Here is a 12297-nt window from a genome sequence, read left to right as displayed (position 1 = left end):
GACATCCAGGAATACTGGATGGTTGGTAGAAGGAGTCTCAAAATTAAAAGGAGCAATCTAAGTTTATATTAAAACAATGTTCCAAGTCAGGGTATGCTACAACACATTTTGTGGGTCAGAAAACAGGTAAGACAGTGAACCCGTTTGTTTATGATTTGATAAGCACCACGTGGTGCTTAACGGGTGTAGAGGTTTTAACCTCCATGTCCCAAGCAGTCAGCAGTTATATTTTATCAAACTAAAAATCTCTTTGACATTGTGTTTTCAGGCAAGATAAGTTCTTCATTCACCTTTAAGCAGCTGACTCAGAAGAGCCTGCATTGTTAGTGATTAAAATTGTTGGAATCCACTTAGACAGACGTAAATAAATATTTCTCGTATAAGACATATTTTTGATTCTACAGACAAATATGAGAAGTTAGCATCCTTTTTTCTTGTCGCATACTCATACCTATAACACAGTAATCACAGAGTATGCACTTAATCTGAACCGACTGAGAGACAAGTCCTTTGTAATTAACTAATGGAACTGAAGATGCTTGTAAGAAGTTCACAGTGAGGACCGAGAACTCTGAAAATCCTCCAGCTCCTGGTCCGAAAATAGGCTTGACTCATCAAAATGAATGGCTTGGCACTGCACGCAGTTTATCCCGGCCTCCAAAGGGATCTCGGGGAGAATTACATTACAAATCGATTAACAGGATACTCATTTTGTTGGAAACCGACAGAAACGTAAAATTGACAGACTTGACAGATTGGTGTTTGATTGTGTGATTATTTTTTAAGCATCAGCAGATCATTTAGATCCTGTGTAAGAGCACTTAAAAACGTAAATACAAAAGAATACTATTTTAAAGTGATCATATGCACATGAGAATGAAAATATTTCTAGGATGCTTATATAAAGTTGCAGGAGAAAGAACATAATGAAGCATCTGAGGTAAGGATATGGCTATGTAATTAATCAATGTATAGTCACAAAGGACAGAGATGAGATTGCATATGCAACCTCAAAACCAACAGTCGATGTTAACATTGACTTCCTGACTTTAAATACCTTTCAAATGACCTTAACTTTTTTGCAAGAGCTCTGAGGGAAGCATTAGTAATATTTTCAGTGTTAAAGATTTGTAATGCTCCTTTTCTACCTTAGGAAGCCTAAGGTAGAAAAAAGGAACTGTCTTGTGGCATTTACACTTGAGCAGCTTCTGTTAACCAGTTCAGTAGTATCTGAAGCACGTGCTACGCTTTCCTTTCACTGTCAAGTTAGTGACACACGAGCCACACAACCTCCGTTTGTCGTACACAAGCTCATTGGTAAAACACAGTGCAGAGCATGCTGTGCACATGCAGAGCGTGAGCTTCATTAGAGTGTTAATTCTAGGGATACAACCTCTTCCCCCCCCCCCTTTTTTTTTTGTTTGAGAGGTGGGGACAGGCACAACAAATTACACCATGGAATCAACTACTACCACACGTATCCTACTTAGCTGTTGAGCTTGGATCTGCTGAACAGTCAAGTGGGAAACCCACCCTCTTGTGTTTTCCTACCCTGTCGCTCTCCTAACAGCTTTTCACACACAGGTAGACATAGCTTGGAGGTTTCAGTGCAAAAGTCTGACAATCCCCTCACTCCCCAACTAAGCTCAAGGTTTAGAAGTTGGCTAGCTGGAGGGTTAGAACAGAAGCACTTTGTAGTTTTAATCACAGTGGTTGCTGGTCTTGCTCCTTTTGTGCATCTCCTTCTACATGAAGGACAGTGCTAAGTGCCAGTCCCTTCCTTCTGACACCCAAGCTGGCCAATTTCTTAAACCAGTGCTCTAGTTTAGCTTTAAAGCAACATTTGACACACACAAGCCTCAACACCAAGTCCTGAATATAAGCTGAGCTTGGGAGTCTCACTGCATGTTATCTGGCTATACTGTAGCAAAAAGGAATACAAATATCAATTTGTCTGTCCATTTTTTTCATTGAGAACCAGTCATGATTTATCCAATGTGCCTGTACCAAATGACATTAATTTACATCTAAACTCATCAATTGAAAAATGACTGGTTTCCTTCTCTAAGCCACAGTTAGCATCAATTATCATACACTGATTAAGTGGGTTGTTTATTGTAAGATTTAAACTGAAGCTGAATTTTATATCTTTACTATTTTTTCTTGAATATTAAAGAATTTAAAAAAATAAGTCATACTAATTTGGTGGTTTGCTTTTCAGCTCATGATAGGCCACTTTACAGGAAAGTTATGGTAATTGAAAAAATATTAATATTAATCAAGTGGTCTTGATTGTGCTTCTGAGACTATAAAGTTTGGACTGTCAACAGACCCTCCTTCACATGGACCGTGAACCACTTCTCACAGAGAATCTCCCTCCAAGCGAGTTTCTTCCCTAAAGCTTTTAGAAGAAAGGTCAGCATCTGTAAAAAATTTTAAAGCTGCCAATAAACACACATCTAACACTGAGTACGGGTGACATTTATTCTATCCTGTCCCTCTGCTGATCCAGATGATATTCCAACAACACTGATTGCATCCACACCTAGGCTGTGCTTGTTCTGCTCCCTTAAGGGCAGGAACATCTCACTTGCCCTAAAATTATTTATAACAGCGCAAATGGGGTAACAAAATAGAATTACCTCCTCCTCTTCTTGAGACTCGGTCAGTGGGCCATTCCGTGTCTCTTGGAAAAGGATCTTCTTCATTTTCCGGTACTGAAGGTTATCCAATTCACGTACTGCATCTTTTGTCCTTTGTATGAGGTCTATTAGTACCCTTGGTGGTCGGTCTCGGTGAACAAAATCATGCTAAATTAAAGGAAATAAAACACATTGTTTCAGACATGAGACTAGTGTTTGATATAAAAACAGGGACAGAGCGACTTTAAGAGACACCTGAAATGACGGTTCATATTCAGTAATTAGTCTGTTCATATTCAATAATTGGTAATACCCACCATGAAAGACTCCAAACACACTCAGCACTGATTACACTGACCCTGCTCGTCACTGCGTCGAATAACCAAACGAATCATGCTGCGCCCTGTGAGTTTTGACGCGTAAGCTGCAAAACGTTTTGTTCAGGAGTCAGAAGATCCGCTTACGCACAGCACTCGGTCAAATGCAGAGGAAAGAAGTAAGGCAAACCCCACTTTGCTACTTGAAACCGATGTGCGTGCGTACGCGGGCGCGCAGGCAGATCAGTGCAGAAGCTGAGCCTCCACAAGCTCTCTTTGCCCCTGATTCTTGGACTCACTTTTCTGTCTGAAGTGAAACAGTTTGGACGGGGGTCAGGTTTTCCAAGCTCTCCAGGCAACAGAGCTGTTTGTCCCTTCCTGAGCTCGCTCACCTGAAGCATACTATGTACCAGATGGTACCACTTCAAACCTTACAAAGGCAGACGACTTCGAATGAACAAAATGCATAAAGGATAAAGAAGAATCAATCCTGGTTATGCAAGATTACCTGCCTAAGCTACATGCAAAGGTTTATCCTGCATCTATCTGTTCCGATTCATACATAAAACCAGTAAGAAGACCGCAAGGTTTATTTATACTTAAAGCATTTGTAGCCGGAGTTAAAAGTAAAATCAGTTTCTTACTAACTCCTGCTAAGGATGTACTAGCAGCACAGGTTTTAAGCGCAGACTTCACAATGAATTCTTCAATGGAATTTAAGTACATGATTAAAGGCTTTTCTCTGATTTATCAGACACGTTTTACCTGAGCTGTGCAACTGGCAGTAGAGTATGAAACCTTTCACTAAAGTAGAGAGTCTGAGTATACACTTGCCGCAATTCTACATAGGATCACCACGGTTGGGTATGTTGCTTAATATGTATCACGGGAGACAGCCCGAAGGCACAAACGTCTTCTGCACATTTCTAGAAACGTTAACAACGTTAACAACGAAAGAGAGAAATGGGAAAAAATGTGTTCTCTGCCCTGCATTGCAAATGCCATGATGGCTTTTTGTTAGAGAGCCTCAACAGCTGTACCCCACCTGCAGACAAATCCTCAGGAGGGTCACGTCTGCCCACTTGGCCTCACAGCTCTCCTGCGGGCTCAGGGTCCCACGGCAGAGGGAAAAGCATCTCCATGCTAGATGTGTTGCCATCCCTCAAGTTCAAGAACTAACACATCCAACTGTAACTGGAGTAACCGTTACATGAAACCCGGACCTCCTGAAGACACAAGTCTTATGTACAAAAAAGTTGAAATGATGAGCTGATCTTCTTTTAATGATTTATAAACAAACATGGAAAGTATCATGCCACAGGCTTATTTCCTGTTTTTAATTGATTTCAAACTGTTGTGCATTTGAGTGTTGCTAATGGGGACAGCTAGTCATTTCACTATCAATTTTTTGCTAGTAGTGATGCTGTTTATTTTTTAATTACAGCTGAAAGTTCTAAACATCATTTCACACAGAAGCAAAATGAATCATTTCTGCTCCTTAATGCATATAACCACCATTCATTTCTCTGTAAACAGCAGCAATCTGCAGCTTATCTATGATTAGAAAAAGGGTAACCATTTTTATCTCATTGTAGATAATTTTTAGAAAACACTAATGCGTTTGGAACAATGATCCTGAACTTAAATCCATCCTATATGTCCAGTGTCTACTTGTCATGCATATTCTTTAACAGTGTAAATACTCATTTCACTGGGAAGATGATGTGCCTCGTATTCAAGCACTACTCAAATATTAGAATGCGACCACATGGAAACTGTAGGGCAGATGCACAGAAGTGAAAACCAAAAGGCTCTTGCACAATGAAAATACAATTCTGACTACTTACTTATATTATCTAATTTTTTTTAACTACATATAAAAGATGTAGTCACCACTCTGCTAGGTACTGTGCAACTCTGAGAAATTATGCCTGAAAGGACTTAATCTGTACACTTTCTCCAAACTGCAAGAAGAAAAAAAAAAACCTCAAAAGGAGAAAGAAGTTAGTCTAAAAGCAGGTAGTACATTGGCTGAAAGGGTGACAAACAGAACACAAGTCTCCTGGGTATGTCAAGAAAACTGACAAAAAAAGGGGAAAAGTTTTTAAAATTAAAAGCAATTATATAATTTGCTTTGAAGTCAGAAACATTAGTGAGGGTTTTTTTTATTTCAACTGCATTTTAATATCACTACAGTCATTTGACTATTTTTATCTGGGATAGTGAATGGGAACTGAACTAATTCTCAAACACCTCATTCAAAATTCGGTTCCCTTTAAGAAAATGTGGCCACAACAAATTTGCTCTATCCTTGTTTACTGCACTCAAGTGAAAAGCCCTCAAAAGACAAAGAGATCTTCAGTCTTACAATCTAACAAGCTTTAGGGAGAGCTACTGCAGGAAGAAACATCTAGAGTACTGTTCTGAAAGCCTACAAACCACATAAAAAGTCTGAATATACATGTTTTTAAGCATAAGATCGCAGCTGCAATTGTTTGCACAGACTCCAACCTAAGGTACTCATGAAATCATATCCTTCAATGAATTTGCACTACTCCTAGAGAGCAGAAAGGCTGCCAATCCACATGAATGAATCATTCTGAAACCCACAGCATAAACCTATTAGCTGGTCAAAGGATTGTCAGGGTGCTGCAAGCAGAACCAGAAAACAAAACGCTGCTTATGTGCCACAGCACAAATGTATCACAGGGAAAAAAAAAATGCATCAGGCACCGAAGAGAGAGTACAAGCAAGCTCGTTCATCAGCCTTTACCTGGAGAGCGAAGACATGAGAGCTAAATATTCTATATGATCCAGGCTTAAAGCAAGGACAGAAGCGAGCGCAAAGCTGGCTGTTCAGTAAAGAGCGCAGGGTTTCGATTTCTCCCTTCAAGAACCAAGAGGCTCAGACACATCCATGAAAATGCGTTTTACTGTGCTGAAAGAGCAACATGAGAAGCCATAAAACAAAGGCTGAATGGTAGCCTTAGAACAAAAAACAGCAGGAAAAGGCTGTCAGGTAGACACAGAGCAGCAATCTAACCTACTGTGGAAATTAAGCAAAACACTCAATGGAGATAGCAATTCCTCTGATCAAATATTTAAGGAAAAACTGAGTCCTGTTTACCTGGTGTGGAACAGCAGCATGCCATGCAATTCTTACCAGCAGCTATGTATGCAACCAGAGGAATAGCAGGGCCACTAATCAATTTTAAAGAAATGAAATACTTAAAAAAAAAATAAAAGCCCGATGGAAAAGAGGCTGGACAGGATTTCACACATCCCTACCTTCTTACGGAAGGCTGCTCCTGAATTTTCCAAACAAAACCCTTGGAGTTATAAGCAGTTCCTATACTTCTCAGGTAAACTTAAACCAAATGACTTAAACTGGAACTGATTTATGATTCACTGACAAAACTTTGGCAAACTCTGGACACATCACTCCCAGCACAGGTCCCCCTCCTACACGCTCTTGGCAATTATGAACCCACACAAGGCACTTTCCAAAATTATAAAAGTTCTTTCCAAAACAAGTTCTAATTAACTGGGTTCAGTATAGAAACTATTAAAGGGATATGAACAACTTTGGGTTTTGGTGGTTTGATTAACAGGTCTATCCTGTTAGTGCTATTTGTAACAACTAAATAGGATGCATGAATATAGAAAAGCAGCAAATGTGTTACAAGATGTTAACGAATCAAGAGGAATTGCTCAAAACCCATCTAGGACAACAACATGATTGAATGATTGGAAAATGGAGATCAGAAACATGGGCAGAAGTGCAACACTGCATGACTAAAGAGAGAATCTGAAGAAATTAAATGTGGTGTCTGGAAATACACAGTAAAAAAAAATAGATGCAAGGTATGTTTGGTAAGTAAAAATATGAGGAGGGATCTACAGTTGGCATTAATCAGTAAGCTGGTCAGGACTTCTGCACTAGACAGCAGTCAAAAGAACACAGCATCGAAACCTCCTGTTGTAACACCACAGGGCAGAGCCAGCCTTTCCCAGCTCCCACCTAACCACACCTGGAGTAACGTTTCATGATGTGTTATTAATGACAGAAATGCCCGTCCAGCCACAGGAGCTTTAGACAAATAAACCAAACCAAAAAGTGGAATCAGAAAAGCCCAAATGAACAGTTTACAAGAACAGAGCAAAACCAAGAGCTGAACCGAGAACAGGCAGGAAGATCATGAAGAGATACGTATTCAAAAGGTATGAAGCGATAAAGAATTAATCTCACATTATGACAATAATGCTCACATTAGCATTACTAGAGGCAAAAAGGTCAAGATAACCTTCCTGAACTTCACCTGCATCTGTCAAAAAAAGACAAGACAGGACAGTTCAGAGCACTCCACACAGAACGATCCTGCTCTGGCCAGGAGATAAACGTAGGTCATCCAGTCTCTTTCCATCTCTAATACCCATGTTCCTTTAAATAATCAGCCACTATCTGTAAATCTTTATTAAGAGCTCAATCCTCTGACCTTGTGGAGTATAATTCTCAAAGTACTACCAGCTCTGCAAAAGATTTGCTATTGCCTATGCATCTTATGAAGACTGGTTAAGTCTAAATTTTTGACTAGCAATTAAAATGGCTTTTTAGATTTTCTATCACTTCCACAGAGAAAGCCTGTAGCAAATTACAAGCCTTAAATCTTACTGACATTGCATATAAGCTTAGTAGCAAGTATTGCCTGTTACACAACAGAAAAATAACGCTTTTCCTTACTGGAGAAGAAAAAAAAAAAAAAAAGAAGGAGCACCAGCAAGTTAACGGTTACATTACTTTACACAAAAATGCATAACTGCTCCAAAAAGGTCTTCCTTTTCACACAAGCTGCACTAAGTTACAGTTTCCCCACTCCCTCTGCCCCCATTTAGGGGGTGAATAGGGTTGCCCAGTTGCTCCAGTTTCCTCCCTCATTTCTGTCTGCTCTCAGAGATCATATAGCGCAGCATGGTCACAACTCAGGGCACCCTACTGACAGCACAGTATAGCAGAGAGGCTGGTGAAAATGCCTTCTTCATCAAAGCAGTAGGAAACACGCTCCCAAGTCCTACCTACACAGAAAATTACTGGTCGGAATTCACTTCTGCAGCACAGATTTAACTAACCCAGTTCTAGACCTGTTTGCCCTTTCAGTTAAACTATGTACAGCATTGTCTTGGGGGGGGGGGGGGGGGTGGAATTACAAAAAAAAAACCTAAATATTAAATCCTTCTACCCCCCTCCGTCCTTCCTTCAGCTAAAAAACCCTGTTACTCACACCACTATCCCATCAGGCTTGCAAGCTCTCTAACACAAATGTAACCTCCGCAGAGCTCTAGGGAATAAGAGGGGCAAGGTGCTGGGCTGCTCCCCCAAATAACTCCTCACTCAACTGTGGAACCTTTTTACCACACAGCCTACCTCTACTTCACTCCAGTAGTTTGGCTCTTGAGCATCACGTTAAAGAGAATTATGACTGACATAATAGGCAAAGTCAGGAAACAAAGTTAAACAGCCTAAAATACTCCATCCTAAATACTCTTTTAGAAGACCCCAATACTCTATTGATTCAGATGAGAGCAAAATCAACTTTTTTTTTTTTCAAGGGTGAATATTTGTTCACCATTTTTAGAATTATTTTGGTAGACAAACATATTTTTCCCAAATTTCTGGAAAAGACTTGAAAAATTACCCGTAACAGATCTGTTGACGATGGCCTTTCCTGAGGTATTTTCTGTAAGCAGTAATCAACAAATCCCCTAAAGGAGTCTGACCTGTAAATCAAAAAAACAAAAGGTTCTAAATGAAAAAGAAGCTTAGGATCTGGAATATATGCAGACTTCTTAGTGCAAAGCAAAAGAAAAACCTTGACTAACTTGTTCTTAAGTTCTAGGGCAGAGAAATTAAGACTTTTCCAAATTCAAAGTTGATTCCATCAGTTAAAGACTGTTGAAACAAACATGGACACACAATTATCCCCAAACACAAACTGAAAACCAAGCAAGAACTATGTGTACCAGTCACTATTTTCCAACTTTAGTTCAACTACTTAAAACTAGATGACAATGAAATTACTGGTAACTCCAGAAATACACTTAAGTTAGCTGATGAGCTGGCTCTCTATTCTCCAGAAGCTTCCCACCATTTGTAACACTGACTCGGTAAAACATCTTGATGCAATGCTTAGTTCAGCAAAACTTTAGGCTATACATGAGCTTGTATCAGAACTGGAAAAAAGAAAACCAATCTGTTTTTTCTTCTTCCAAGTGGCACCTAAGGAAGGTGCCCCTGAACTCGAAAGCAGCATAGGAGGCACCTTGCTTACTCCCTGTGTTCTCAAAGCCACGGAGAGCAAACAGGTGACTCTAAACAAACTGCTTGCAATCAAGAATAGCAATTCTCATACTGTATTCACAAGTTGTCTCTACTCTGCATTGCAAATTCTGCACAGAACAACATGGGTATTAGGGTGCAAATACGAGACCAAGTTCTTTGAATCTTGAAAAATGGACAAAACAGCAAAGATGAAATAAGGAAACTGAAGTGGAATGGTTTTGATAAAATTATTAGCAATGAAATAATCATGCTGTTTAAATGCCTAGCAATGTACCGGGGGGAACTTCACGCCTCCCCAGGAGCTATTGTTTCAAGCCATCTGCAGACTCTGCCAAGCGTCGCTCGGTACCTACATTCCGGTCTTGAGTACAGAAAATAGGAAACGGGGTAACCCCTTTGCTCCCACAGAACAACAAAGCATTCTTGTATCAAAGCTCAGATTCTGGAACAAGCTTGTAGCATGGGGAGTATTTACTGGCCACAGAGCTCTGATGACTTTTGAAGTCACTCACCAAAAAAAATCTAATTACTTCTACATTCTGTGTGTGTCTCCGCTCCCTTTCTCCACATTTCAGCTGCACTACAATGCTACGAATTCTTCTGTCAGGGATCTTTTGCAGCTGGAAACTTCGATGCTGAGCTACGGCTGGCTTAATGCATCCAAGAATATTTTAACTCCTACAGCATCTATAGCCCCATAATTAACACCTCCACACGTTTAGACTGTAGCACAGCCCAAGTGACAGAAGGTCAAAATTGAGCCTGCCTACACGGGAGCATTATTGGAGAATGCAGTCAAATCACTACACTGCAACAAACACTTTTCTTGTCAGACTTAAACCATGCAGAGAGTGTCGCAGAGCATTGTCAGGGAAAAAAATAATAAAAAAAATCTGGTAATAGCTCTCTTACCATTCATTTGACTGTAACATAGGGGAATCATTCTGGGCTATGTGATATAAGGCACTCATTGCATTCATGTTGAAAAGTGGAGGCTTCCTTTCAGCTAGAAAGAGAAGAGAAAGGTGTGATAAGGCAGTCTGGAAAGAAAAGGAGAAAGATATGAAAGTATGAGCAGGGTATCACTGCTAAATTAACAGCTCATTACTGTCCTCAACACATTTAAGCTAATTATTTTAATATTCTAGGTTAGACCAGGACAACCACTCAAGGACAGCTGTTATTCACCTGAAGGGGGGATGACAAAATCCAAAGAGAACAGGATGCAAATAAGGAAAATTTTCCAGTAAATTTTACCTTAACTGCAACACCTGACCTGCTAAGGCAAAATCAGCAGAAGCTGACGAAACCACAGCTTAGACATACAGCATGTCTGGGCTAGGAAATTTATGTATCAGTCCCTACAGATCTTTGGTGCCCTGCTGTAGCACCTGTATTAAGGGAAAAGAGTGGCTGCCTGTTTCATTTGCCATCGGCAGTCACCTGCAAGTGGGACAGTTTGCCTAATTCACTTGCCAGATGTGTCGTTAGCTCCCCCTAACTAAAATTATTCCTAGTTCTTGCACCGAGAGGACACCTACCTACCAGCCCCTGACCTTTCAGGAGCACAGCAAATCTCACACAGAAATTGAGAAAGGCTAGTTTTCACCACCATCTAAGGTCAGTCATGCCAATCAGCCAATGATGCCAGAATTTTTAAGTTCACATCAGGTCAGAGCAATCACTTGTCCTTGACATGCAGCATGCATGCAAACCACCGCATTTTCTTTTCTTTAAGCACTACTAACTTTCGGCTACACAAGAAATTAAGGCATCAGCATTCAAAGAAAACCAAGTGGTACTCAACAAGAGATTTCCTCCCACTGCTACCCAACCCCATGTTCAGACATGGAATCGTGCAAAGGCAAAGCTCAAAGTATAAAAAAAGAAAATAAATTTAATACTTCTCAAAAAGGTAATATAAAAAAAAGCCGATCCATCAACTATGTAAAATGGTTTTGAGGTTCTGGACTGAAAAGCTCCATAGAAATTCTAGTATCAAGACTCAGTGCCTACGTAGGGTAGCAAAATATCTATTCTACCACCGACTAGTCTAAACTCCACAGGACAAAAAAAGGTCCGTGGCCATGCAGACAACAGAAGTCTAGAACTTCTGATTTTTGCATTCTTTATATCAAAATGCAGACTGTGTCAGCAAGGCCTTAGCGCTGGCACATGAAATACAACGTTGGAAGTTACTGGTCATTTACACCATTACTGTCCCCATATAGGGTCAACATTTCTTCCCATTCTGTATGTCCTCCTCTGTTATCTCATATGTATTTCTGCTGATTAAACATTTATAAATAACATTTTCAGTGAACTTGCCCTCACAATAAATTCTTGATGTACTGCTGTTAAATGTAATCCCTATCAAAAATATCTTTGGAAATAATCTATTCAGCACATGCAATGTCAATATTCAAACTTACAGTGCACACATCTGCTCTGTATACCTGCTATCACATCTACATCTGCTTCAGGTTGTGTGGATGTGTATCATTTGCCCTTTGCAGTGCAAACCCTTTTCTTCTCATGTAAAGAACCTGTCCACGTTGATTCATGCCACAAACTTTCAGCTGAGATTGAAGATATTTGTTTCAGAGAATGGGGAAGTAAGAAGAATTGAAAATTAAATGTAGGTCCCTTCTGACACAATTCTTAGGACACCAGTTCTCTTGACATAATAGCTGGAACAGTTTTCTCAAAACCCAGCTTGAAAAACACAGGCTAGAAACCCTAGTTTCTTCTCATACAAGACTAGAACCCTCTACTTATTAAGGGAATAAAATAACTGAGCATACCAGATTAACATTAAAGCACAGCAGCATTAGCTGCTTGCTCTTGATTTGCCAGTGAGTAAAAGGTTTAACTCAACTGTCAGTGCTGTCCAAGTCAGGCTTTTTAAAGAAAAAAACCCAACAACTTAGGAGGAATAAGAATCTTCCATTTTTTCAGGACTTCCTAATAAATACTGGAGACAGTTAGTTATTCATCTCAG

General features: G+C 39.9%; 1 protein-coding gene across 4 annotated transcripts in view; it reads right to left on the bottom strand.

The window, feature by feature from the left end:
• The window catches only part of TAOK3 (TAO kinase 3), a gene marked incomplete at its 5' end in the record, with an annotated part of 51210 nt that overhangs the window by 27136 nt on the left and 11777 nt on the right, over positions 1–12297 (bottom strand). For 3 of the 4 annotated variants that reach the window (XM_082007839.1, XM_082007841.1, XM_082007842.1), the window contains 3 exons: positions 2643–2810; positions 8653–8734; positions 10209–10302. In XM_082007839.1, the coding sequence (XP_081863965.1) occupies positions 2643–2810; positions 8653–8734; positions 10209–10302 (344 nt within the window). Of the gene's footprint in view, positions 1–2621; positions 2811–8652; positions 8735–10208; positions 10303–12297 lie in introns of all 4 variants that reach the window. The other variant, XM_082007840.1, reaches the window with a different exon arrangement.

Source organism: Phaethon aethereus (genome assembly GCF_964289735.1).
Source record: "Phaethon aethereus genome assembly, chromosome: 17".
NCBI classification, from domain to species: Eukaryota; Metazoa; Chordata; class Aves; order Phaethontiformes; family Phaethontidae; genus Phaethon; species Phaethon aethereus.
This window is presented reverse-complemented; position numbering and strand designations above follow the sequence as displayed.